Below are 12,065 nucleotides of genomic sequence, written 5' to 3'. Positions count from 1 at the left end.
TTTTGACTTTGACGTTTATACTTAACCTTATAACACTTAAAGTTAAATAGATTATTCCATTCAAGTCTTTTAAATTTAAATAAAATGATTTGATATTTTAAACAACAAAATGAATAGTATTAAATCTTTATCATTTTGTAAGCAATCTTTTTGTAGTATTACATTACAAAACAAAGTATTTCATAATTATAAATGCCTGTCTACCAGTAATATTCTTAACAAAATTGATCCAAATTTAGTTAATATCTTTGATCGAAAAACTAAAAGTTTACAAAGAAAACGAGCAGCTTTAGCTGAAGATGTGAATTTATATGATTATCTAAAAGATGAAATCGGTTTTCGATTGGCTGATAGAATTTTTGATATTAAAAGAAAGTTTAAAATCGCAGCTGATATAGGTAATATAATCCTTTCACCGTTTTATTTCAATAATTTTTTAACAATTATAGGATGTAGCAGGGGCTACGTATCTAGGCATATCTCTCCAGATTCAGTAGAAGAACTGATTCTATGTGATATTAGCAAGACAAATTTAGATGCTGCTGGTGTTCAAGAAGGAATAAAAACTAAAAAACAAATTCTAGATGAAGAACATATAGAAGTAATACTTTTAAATATAATTTAGAAACTAACCAATAATATTCTAATTTCAGTTTGAACCCAATTCACTTGACTTAGTTGTATCTTGTCTCAGTTTACACTGGGTGAACGATTTACCTAGAGCTTTCAAGCGAATTCTGGAGAGTCTTAAAGAAGATGGTGTTTTCTTAGCTGCTGTATTTGGAGGGGACACTCTGTATGAACTGCGTTCTTCTTTACAATTAGCAGAACTTGAAAGACGTGGTGGACTGTCCCCTCACATTTCTCCTTTTACTGAAGTTCGAGATATAGGTGGATTATTGACACATGCTGGTTTTACCATGTTAACAATTGATACAGATGAGATTGTTGTCAGATATCCATCTATGTTTGAATTAATGCTAGATTTAAAAGGTAAAGGAGAAAATTTTATACATTATTTTCAAAATATTACAGGATATTCAGAATTTTTATTATTATCTTTAATTCCAAAACTTCTGTTATCTATGTTTTGGGTTGCATTTGAGTCTGTTGAAAATTTTTTCCAATTTTCTGTATTGGCCTTTTTGCTTTATTTCTTTTTATGTGATATTCATCTTTACATTTATATATTTACTCTTTATTTATTTATTTTAGAGAATTATCTTGTAATTTGAGTTCCAAATTTGATTTGCACTAAAAAATTTGACTAATTTATCCTTAGTCCATTATATAAAAAAATCAGAAATCACATTAAATACTTCACAGCACAAGAGGTACTAAACAACTGAACATTTAGTGGGGTTCAATTCTATGTTCAAATTTGAGAAAAAGTTAGAGAAGACGAAACATTAGAGCTGCTTCTGAACGCTAAACATTCTGTTAGCTGTCATAAAGCTTTATCATTATTATTTGAACTATTACACAACATTATGCTTCTAGGAATGGCTGAAAGTAACGCAGCTCTAAACCGATCATTACATTTACACAGAGATACACAATTTGCAGCTGCAGCTATTTATCAACAGCTTTATGGAACTTCGGATCCCGAATCTGGTCAAGTAACAGTACCTGCAACATTTCAGGTAAATTTTAACACAGGTGATCTCTAATTATTTATTCCATAATGTTCATTGTCTATTTTGGCACTACCAAATGTTAATCTTTCTGTTGAAGGTTACTGATCTTTAACTTTGACTACTTCCAAAGCTAAAAGCTGCAATTAATATCTGTGCAATCTATGAATTGTAGCTTTTAAAGTGGTTGTAAATAATACACATTAGTGGGGTCGATTATTATAGATTCTTTTATTGTATATTTAGTGAAAAGGGACGTTATTTTAGAATAACAAAAACACAAAAAAATTTATGTGAAACCGCTGTAAAATTTATATTAAATTACTAAAAACAAATCACTGGTCGGCAAAGTGCGGCTGCAGAATAATTTTTTGTTTTCTCGGCGCGTCGATCAATGTTAATAATTTCTTCATTATCAAGTGCAAATCTACAATCATTCTATGTTTACAGATTATAAATATGCTAGGCTGGAAACCACATCCAAAACAACCAAAACCTCTCGAAAGGGGTTCAGGGGAAGTGTCTTTAAAAGACTTACATAGATTGGATGAAATTATAAAGGAAGTTGAAAAAGTTAAAATAGACGATGACAATGATAAACGTTAACTGTTGTTTGTGGTTTTATTTTGTATAAAACAGATGTTAATTATTTTAATAAATATTCTATTCCAAGTTAACTACTTATGATTTTTCCTAAAGGAATTCCTTCCCTCTACATATGAATTAGACTTTAAAGTAAAGTGTCTTTGAGTGAGCAGAAAACCCCTATCTGCTAACAATGAGATAGCTCTAACAAACTGAGATTCATCTTTCGTGAGATGTCTGTCCACCATATTTCTTCTGGTGGGATACCTTCATCTTATCATTAATTGTAGACTTTGGAATATTTAATGCTCCACAAAAGTGCCCATTGCGGCCAATCCATAACTGGAACTGGCAAGGGTAGGACAGGACTCTAAACTTGATTTTTCCATGAAATTCTCATTTATCTCGTGAATGACAAAAAAATTGAAACAACAAACTTGTAGAAAATTCAATTTTTTACATAAAAGGTCTTAAACACCAAGGCGCTATAATAATTATTTCTGTAGATATTTGCTGAGGACCTTTTTTGTAGAAATTCGGATTTTCTAAAAGTTTGTGCAAAACTATCAGCAGATTAAAGTACTGCCCTTGATTGTTAAAATATTCATATAAAAAAAGAATCTTGCATTTAAAACTAATTAAAAACCAGTTAGTTGCTCTTCATATGTTAATAATATTTGAATAAATAGAAAAATGGATAAGTTTTAAAAAAATTTATTTTTAAAGTTTTCGGAACATTTCTAATAGTTAAGGATATTCTTGTAGATCGCTCTAAAACTTCATCTTGTGCATTTTTAGTACATAGTTCCAAATTAACACAGTCTTTCATTGTATCGAATTTTCTTTCACAAATGGAATGTAAATATTTGGAATATAAATCATCTTTAATTATCACAAGGCTACATTCTTCTAAAAATACGTCACAAACTTTTTTTCTCCTCGCATCGTTTTCCACAAACTCAAGAATGGTATGAGACCCACAAGAAATAGTACATATGGTAGGATAAAAAAGAGGACCATCAGTGTGAGGCATTATACCTTGTCCGGGTGAATACTCATTTACAAGTACGTGATTTGGTTCACAGTTATCAAATACTCCAAGTTCTTTAATTTTATTTAAATAAATTTGTAGCCAATTGGGTATTTTTTCTGGTATCATTCCCTTTTCGTGAGGAACCCCACCATAGTCTTGTAATCTTCTATTGGAAAGATTAGTCCACTTTGGTTTCGGAACTGAATATACATTTTTAATAATATTGGCGTTCTCATTGGCTGTTATGAAATTCGGAATATAGTATATAGTCGGAGGAGCTCCACTTACTTTGAACTTACTTATATCCATTCACAAACAATACAAACAGATCACAATTTCTGATTGTCATGGAACATAAATATTCAAATTAATTTTAGAGTTAAGGTCTTCTTCTTCCACTTTAACTTGAAGTCTTTAACGGTGCATTGCCAAAGCGCTAAGTATTAAAGCACCTCCTGTAGTGTTTCCACTGTTCACACCTACTACAAATAAACTTTTATTGAGAAAATTACAAAACCTGCATACGCATCAAGAGCGTGAACTATACAATGTTGCACAATCGTTTCGCCCGCTGAATGCGACCCATGATCCGAGATTAGATACATGTCAATTTTTCGCGCATTCCAACCCAGATAACGATTCTTATCAATCTTCGCATTCTGTTTTTGGTTAAAATTTAAAACTGATCCCCATTCGCAAAAATTATATAAGGAACTATGCCGATCGTTATATAAATATTCGGAAAGTAGTATGGATACCCTACAATGTCATTTCTGCTACATTATATCGTTCTTAAATGCCATGAGTTGATGAATTACTACGTTTATTTTTGCACGTGATATGGATTCCACAACTTAATTAAGGTCTATAAACTCAAAAATAAACGGTTTTTATAAGTCAAGTAATTTTGAAATTTTCACCGGAAACGGAACGCACTATTCGAAAATCTCGTTCTGTGCTAGGATCCACAATCATCTTATAAGTGATCTACCTGATTTCGGATTATAGTTACCGTAAAGCCCTATGCCTGGCCTGTTAATTATTTGTGTCAATTGTCATTGGCATTTGTAAATAAGTTGGATCCACTTATTATATCAAGTTATTATGTATTATAGAATATTTAATAATGGCTTTAACAGCAGAGCAATGTGATATTCTATTAGGAATATTGGAAACACACAGTGTACGTAATTTTACTCTTGAAGCTCTCTCCAATGAATTACATAAAAAATTCGACTCTTCAAATTTTTTTCAAGTCGGCACATGCATTGTTATGTTATTGCAAAATAATCTATTACCTGAATCTGAACAACGATTAGCAGCCGTAACTTTATTGCATGAATTATATCGAGGAGAGCCAATTGCAAATACTCCTTTTGCAAATGTATTTATACATTTACTGAATCCTCCAGAACAACAAAGCAGTGTAGGTGCACCAAAATTAGAATATCCTGGACAACTACCTAGAATTTCCAGTTCAGAAAGAAATTTTATAATACAGCTATTGTCAGACAAGCCTAAGGATGCACTTTTGAAGAAAACTGCTGTTCAAATAGTTAATTCTGACGCACCAACACAGGTAATTGCAGTTTTTTTCAGTTCATTGGATCATTCGTAGATGTCAACCTTTAATGTACAAACAAAAATGATGATTTCTTAGAATAACAATCTTTCCTTATCAATTCCTTAATTATATTTTTAATTTCATATTGCTTTATTCTGAAATGTGTCTCTTATACTAGATACTATTACTAGATGATATTGCTGATCTTATTATACAGTATAAGCTCAGATTAAATACTACAGGTATATCACTGCTTTGATTTCTCTCAAAACGCTGCCATTACCTCATACATTTAAATTAGTTGTGCTCAGCATTTCCTTACTATCAGATACATCTGTAGAATTTAATTTGGGGAATAGGTCTTGTATGGTAAAAAGTTTAATTATTATGGTATGTGTACATAAAATGGGACTAATTTGAGTTAGATGGACCATATAAATCAATATAGGTTCTATGTATTATTGAAGTTGTATATAAAACTGTCTAGTTATACTTAACACTTTGGGAGATAAAAATTTCTACAAAAACAAATAGATCAGATGGTTGTATATTGATGAGTAATATTAGTGACAATTACTATCAAAACAATTCACATAATTCAATTGGTGTTAATAGAATTTTACATTAAAGATTTAAACAACTTCAAATTAATCTATTGATTTGACTTTTTGCACATTTTCTTGATTCCAGTTATAATATATGAATCAAATGTGATATGGTTCTAGGTGCCAGAAATATTTTTCTTCTATTTCATACATTCTCAGGTGTAGTGCTTTGAAGTTCAGTTTCTCACACTTCTAGAGAATGAGGATAGAGATTCGAAGCTAGCGCAAGGAGTTGGAGAGGGCATTTTTGGACTGTTCTCTACGAAACAGGATCTGCATGGTTTATTATCTGCTAAGTATACCATCTTTAGGTGTCCATTGAGGCAACAGTACCCCAACACGACTCCTGTTAGTATTCCTAGGTTGTTCTTACTTAGGCTGATACATTAGCAGATCTCTTTTGGTTATAGTTTCCCAAGAGATTCTTTGCCTGTCTCATCTCCTGTAAGTTGTCTTAATAATTGGGTTTGATCCTATCTACCTTCTTTTCAAATACTTTCTTTAAATTACAGAAGTGTTCAGGTCCTATGAAGGGTTTGTATGCCCTCATTTTAGCAAGTCTTTCAGCTATTTTATTTTTCTCCACTCCGGTGTGTCCCAGAATCCATTGCAGGGTAACTTTATTTTTCTTGCCTAGCTCATTTACCTTGTACAGGCAAAATAGTTTGAATTTTATGATATTGGAGATTAAAGCTCCAATGGATGCTTGGATATTGAACAGGATGATGATTTCCTGTTTGAGATAGTTCCTATCTAAATTGAAATGGACACATTTTACAATTGCATATATTTCTGCTTGGTGTGTTGTTTAGACTTTTAGATTGTTTGGTTTTAGGTCCATACACTCCTATTCCAGCTCTGTCTGCCGTTTTAGAGCCATATCTGTTCATTTCTCGAATGGTGTTTTAATCTGAAGTATGGTCACCTTAATTTTAAGTATTCCCTGACATGCCACGTTTGATTTTAAAATGTTTTTATTTTTCATACAAACAATTTAATCATATTTTTCAGGTGAATGCTGATTTTTCAAACATTCAACTGATTTTAGCAGAAAAACAATCTGAATTGCCACAAACGTGCAAAATTGGAATACCTGTAATTTTATCTTTACCTGAAAAATCAACAAACTGTTACACATCCGATTCACCAAAAGATGATGTTATAGTTAAAAAACTAGCGACCTCCGACAATGCTGCCATTAATAAAGTTTATAAACCGGAATTTGTCACGTTAGCTCCACCTTTATTGAATTGTCAAGATGAACTAGTTTGGTTAAATCCCACTACACCAAAAGAGCATACAGTCGCTTACGATACCACCATGTGCGTCCCCGATATGGCCGGCTATGAAGCCCGACAATTAATGAACAAAGCCTATAAATCAGCTTTATCCATACAACAACAACAACAGTTGCTAGGAGAATTAGAAGATGATCCTAAGTTAGTTTATCATATTGGTTTGACGCCATTGAAACTACCGGATCTAGTTGAAAACAATCCATTGATAGCCATCGAAGTCCTTCTTAAATTGATGCAATCTAAACAAATCACGGAATATTTCAGTGTTTTAGTAAACATGGAGATGTCCTTGCATTCGATGGAAGTAGTAAACAGGCTGACGACAACAGTTGATTTACCAACTGAGTTTGTTCATTTGTATATATCAAATTGTATAAATACTTGCGAGACAATCAAAGATAGATATATGCAGAATAGGTTAGTGCGATTAGTTTGTGTATTTTTACAATCTTTGATAAGAAATAAGATAATCAATGTACAGGAATTGTTTATCGAAGTTCAAGCTTTCTGTATAGAATTCAGTCGAATAAGAGAGGCTGCCGCTTTATTTAGGCTTCTTAAGCAATTGGAATCGGGCGAATTGGGTTTGGTCTCATCACCAACTATTAGTTCTAAAAGTTAGATTTCATTTAATAATATTATTTAATTTAATTGAAATTATTTTTCTAATATAAATTTATTATATTGGTTAACCAGGAATTTTTTTTAAAATGTGAATTTATTGGGAACGAGGTCAAGTAAATTAGAATTGAATTGACTTCAGAAATATGTTAACTGTATTTTTTAAAATTTTTGGAAAATTAAGAAAAACTTATTATCTGATGTATTAATGTTGTTAATTAAAAACTCAGAGTAATACTTAATATCCTTTCAAAACTAATAGCGTTTGAATTTGATTTTTATGTTTTTTTACCTACTCTTAAAAAGAAAAGTAAAAAAGATTTCTCTTAACAGGTTTCTGTAGTAAAATTTGTGTTCATTGCTATTTTTTAGCAATATTTGATTTTTTGAAGTCTAAGTAGAATGTTCAATAATAAAAACACAATAAAAGAAATTTGAATTTATTATTATAACTATTGCAAAACAAAGGTCTCATTAAAAAAACAACTTTTATTACATTTTTAACTATTATTAATTTTTTTCTGTCTATGGCACTATTCATCTCCGTACACCCTGTCAACTTTACACGACGCTTTTGTAGTAGGCCACTGGAGAATCTTGTCGTGAAAATATTCATATCCCGTGGTATGTTAGGTGAGTTTTTCAAGTCATCAAGCTTCTTTTCATTTATTGGTACGTTTTCGGTTCTACCGGAAATCGTCTGTAACTTTGTTATTTTAAATCTATATTAATACTTGCAGACCCTTATAAATTATTTTTTTACCATGATACCCTTAAATTTATGAAAATGGTTTGTTTCGTTGCTTTTAGGAAGGTCAGACGTATTTGAATCTGTGCCGAAAATTTTTTCATTTTATATAGGGTATGTATGAAAAGTGTTCAAAGTTCAACTTCATAAATATCGAATTTATTTTTTTAAATAGAACCACCCGTTTTTTTCTATTTTAATACATTCAGGGGTAAAAAATAAGGCAAATTCATGTTTACTTTCCTATACCTAAACCTTAGCGTTATCCAGATATTAGATGTTTTCAGTAAATTTTAATAGATGCAAGTGTGGTCTAAATTTTATGCTAAAAGCAACCGAACAGAAACCATTTTCATATCTTTAAGGGTATCCTCGTGCTCATGCCAATTAAAAAGCCCAAATGACATGAAAAACATTAAATAAATAACTATAAAAATAAAATTATTTTGCATTGTGTTACAATTTTTTGAAAAGCAATTGATAAAACTTACATTGAAATTTTTACTTACTTTCTACGTCACATTCAGTCATGTGACAACAAATGCGTAGTGGAGCGTCATTTAGGTATTTAAATTTATTTTTTTATGAACTAAAATACCGTTAAAAAAATAAAAAAATAGTGTGTGATTAAGAACAATATACTAAACTTAGTTAATGTATAAAAAAGTATGCAAGGACCCTATTATTATTTTGTGTAGTTAAAGATTTGAAATTTTGGCGATTTTCAATTAAATATTTTATATCAAGAACTTATTAAATAGAAAAAAAATACTTTTAAAAAAATTCAAGTACCCTGTCAATGTTAGAATAAAAAAATCAGAAGTGGTTACTGTGCCACAATACGTGAACAAAGGAATATTCAAGATGTTTGAAGAAAAACGTAACAAGCCAAATGGCTGGTTACAAAACTATTTCTAATATGTTTACCACAAGTACTTGGTGAATATAAATATTAAATAAAATTCAGTTGTATTAGGAGGCCCATTTTAAAGCAGTGTTATAGATTAACAACAGTTCACTAATATTGGAAATCATTTTTTTGCATGTATTCAACAAATTTTGAAGGTTTTGATAACTTTGACCATCTTTAAAAGTGTAAACAAGATATTCTGAAGTTTAAAAACATTTTCACTATATTTATTTCACTTGTAAATAAAACAACATATTGAATTAAAAATAAATCTTATTTTCACTTTAGCCTACATTTTATTTCCTTTAAAGTCCATTTTCAACAGGCAATAATAAAAAAAAATTGAGAAAATCATATACTAGGATTTATAGAAAATTTTTTTAACCTCATCCCATCCATCAACAATGTTTTCTTTGTATTTGATGATTTTGTATTGCGATTTCCAACATGTCAGCTTGTGCTGGCTAGCTTTAAACGTTTCCATTTTTCACATCACAGGTACATTGTGTTTTGAAAAATTATACTTCTCATGAAATCTTGAAACTCCTGTCCTAGTAGTTTTTAAAATAAATCTAATCGACTTAAGGTGTTTTTTTAGAAAGAACATCATCAAGGCTAAAAATGTTAGTAATAACTTTGGGATTGTACGGGCATTTGTGAGGAATAAAAAATATGTAGTACTCTGAAGATCATTTCCTCACTATCCAAATATCCAGATTAGAACATTGTCTAAAGTTTTTATTAAGGAATTTTTAAAAAATATGTACTTATAAATACAACAAAGGAGTGGCCAACATACAGTCCTGACCTTAACCCGATAGAACATTTTGAACCTTTTTGGGGATGATCTATGCACTCAATTATATTTAAAAGATAAGATTAGGACTTATCTATCGAAATCTAGAATGGCTGCAGTCCTCAACTGGATTCCCATTTGTTGGTTTGTTGTAGTGAACCGTTGAATCCTTTGGTTGTAGTTGTACTCCCAACTTGGCAGTTGTAGGACTGTGGAACTATCTTGATAAAAAATTTTCTCTGTCCTGTCTTATATTGCAAAAACCTTCCAGGTTTGTTTCTACAAGGTGAGTTATTTTGGAAACAATTTTTTTACTACGAATCTCCAATGGATGAAGTTGGTATTTTGGTGATTTAAATAAAATAACTATTGAGATTTTAAAATAACGCAATATATTATCTAATAATTGGTACACAATTCATTGCCTTGAAAATATAATAAGAGAAAGATTTGTAACTGAAAAACGAAACAATGCAATTTGAAAAATAGTTACAAGTATTTTATTTACAAGAATTAATCTCATACAACCAATGCAGGTGACAGGAGTGCTGGATTCTAATAACTAGTAAATAATGATACAGTTCTTGAACAACGCTCTTGACCTTTTTTTGTCATATTTCCATTACATTAGGCGTCAAGAAGTTGCGCTGAAATTCGTCATAAATCCGCTCATACTTATAATGTATTGGTTTAAAAATTCAACAGATATTAATACTGCTCGATTCGAAAAATTTTGTTTGACAAACGAAGCAAATAACCCCGAAGAATCATTTGAAAAATTACGATTTTTGTAAGGCAGCTCCTGCGTACTCAATACATCACCAGCATTTGGCGGAATGCGGACTTACGTTTCCCAAGTACTTTGGCACCAACCAGGAATGGTTAGTACCTTCAATATGGGAATTTTATTGATTTGAAGGAGATTGCATCACTCCATCCGTTATTGGATGCTTTAAAAGCAGAAAACGAAAATCAAAATATAAGTAAATGTCATTTTATTATATTTAATTGATAGTAATAAAAAATTGGAGATTTGGTTGTTGATGTCTTTGACATCGAAGAAGAATTATTTGCAAGTGAAGCTTCCGACAGTAATAAAGAAGACAAAGAAGATTAACAAAATAATTAATATCTTATAAACTTTCTTTTATATAAGAATTTTTAATTAATTAAATAAAATGTAGAAATAATCCGTTATCCTACAAATCATTGTTCCTATCAAATAAAAGAAATATTGATCGTGCCTGCTTCGCACTTATTTACAAACACATTTTTTTTTCTGTCAAAAATCGAGTTTATTTTGTTTCAAGAGCAATACAATAATTCCAACGGTTTTCTAACTTCTCAATTCCGGGCTTGCAGAAGGATTTTTCTTTTGTCTCAAAATAGGCTTCAGTTTCAACAATTTCTTCTTCATTTGAGCTGAATTTCTTACCGGCGAGCATTTTTTTGAGACCAGCGAATAGCCAGTAGTCACTGGGAATTAGATCTGAACTATATGGTGGATAAAGAAGCACTTCGAAGTGTAATTCGTTCAATTTAACCGTCGACTTGTGAATCGATGCATTGTCTTGGTATTGGGATTTTTTTCGATATATGAAGACGTTTTTCCTTGATTTTTGCATTCGAACGATTCAACAACTCTATGTAATATTCGATATTGATTGTCTCTACCTTATAAATACTGAAGCCTCGGCCGTCCCAGTTGACTGTTGTGCCTTTGGAGGCTTCGGACGTGATTCACCGGCTGCAGTCCACTCAGATTATGATCGTTTTGATTCCGGAGTGAAGTGATGGATTCATGTTTCATCAATTGTCACATATCGACGCAAAAAACTTGATTTATTATGTCTAAACATGGCCAAATACTGCTCTGGATCATCAAAACGTTGATTTTGATCGACTGTGAGTAAACGTGGCACTCACTTTGAAAAAGCTTTCTCATGTCAAACGTTCATGCATAATTGTAGTCATACTTGCTCTTTGATATTTTTACGGCCCAGTTATCTTACGCAATTTCAAATTACGATTGGATATAACCAACTTGTGGATTTTTTTGATTTTTTCTAAAGTAACCTCCTCAATTGGAAGACCAGAACGTTCACCATTAAGTAGCTTCAGTTAAATGGCTGTCACTTTTTTCTGACTAAGCGAAATGTTATGAAATTTGACACATAGTCTTTTCAAAGTTGGTACTTCATAAACGTCATATGGATTTGATAATGGCAGCGCCATCTGTGTGTCAGTCACACGATGTATTGAGTGATGATT

The 12,065-nt window shown here is 31.1% G+C and overlaps 3 protein-coding genes across 3 annotated transcripts; 2 read left to right on the top strand and 1 right to left on the bottom strand.

Annotated features, from left to right (window-relative positions):
- Positions 1-2,306, top strand: LOC130900835 (arginine-hydroxylase NDUFAF5, mitochondrial). Its single transcript, XM_057811732.1, has 5 exons — positions 1-398; positions 450-601; positions 654-993; positions 1,501-1,643; positions 2,085-2,306. Exons 1-5 carry the CDS (start codon positions 110-112, stop codon positions 2,238-2,240), a joined length of 1,080 nt encoding a protein of 359 aa, XP_057667715.1. The 5' UTR covers positions 1-109; the 3' UTR covers positions 2,241-2,306.
- Positions 2,307-2,399: 93 nt separating this feature from the next.
- LOC130900564 (alpha-ketoglutarate-dependent dioxygenase alkB homolog 6) lies at positions 2,400-3,761 on the bottom strand. The gene is made up of 2 exons (XM_057811262.1): positions 2,918-3,761; positions 2,400-2,406 (listed from the first exon to the last, which is right to left on the bottom strand). Exons 1-2 carry the CDS (start codon positions 3,559-3,561, stop codon positions 2,400-2,402), a joined length of 651 nt encoding a protein of 216 aa, XP_057667245.1. The 5' UTR covers positions 3,562-3,761.
- A 512-nt stretch (positions 3,762-4,273) lies between these two features.
- LOC130901903 (CCR4-NOT transcription complex subunit 11) lies at positions 4,274-9,285 on the top strand. The gene is made up of 2 exons (XM_057813572.1): positions 4,274-4,831; positions 6,433-9,285. The coding sequence occupies exons 1-2, from the start codon at positions 4,379-4,381 to the stop codon at positions 7,339-7,341; spliced, it is 1,362 nt and encodes a 453-aa protein (XP_057669555.1). The 5' UTR covers positions 4,274-4,378; the 3' UTR covers positions 7,342-9,285.
- Positions 9,286-12,065: the final 2,780 nt, after the last annotated feature.

The sequence above is a fragment of the Diorhabda carinulata genome, chromosome X, assembly GCF_026250575.1.
Source record: "Diorhabda carinulata isolate Delta chromosome X, icDioCari1.1, whole genome shotgun sequence".
NCBI lineage: Eukaryota > Metazoa > Arthropoda > Insecta > Coleoptera > Chrysomelidae > Diorhabda > Diorhabda carinulata.
The sequence above is the reverse complement of the archived record's forward strand: the minus strand, read 5'-3'. Positions and strand labels throughout refer to the sequence as shown.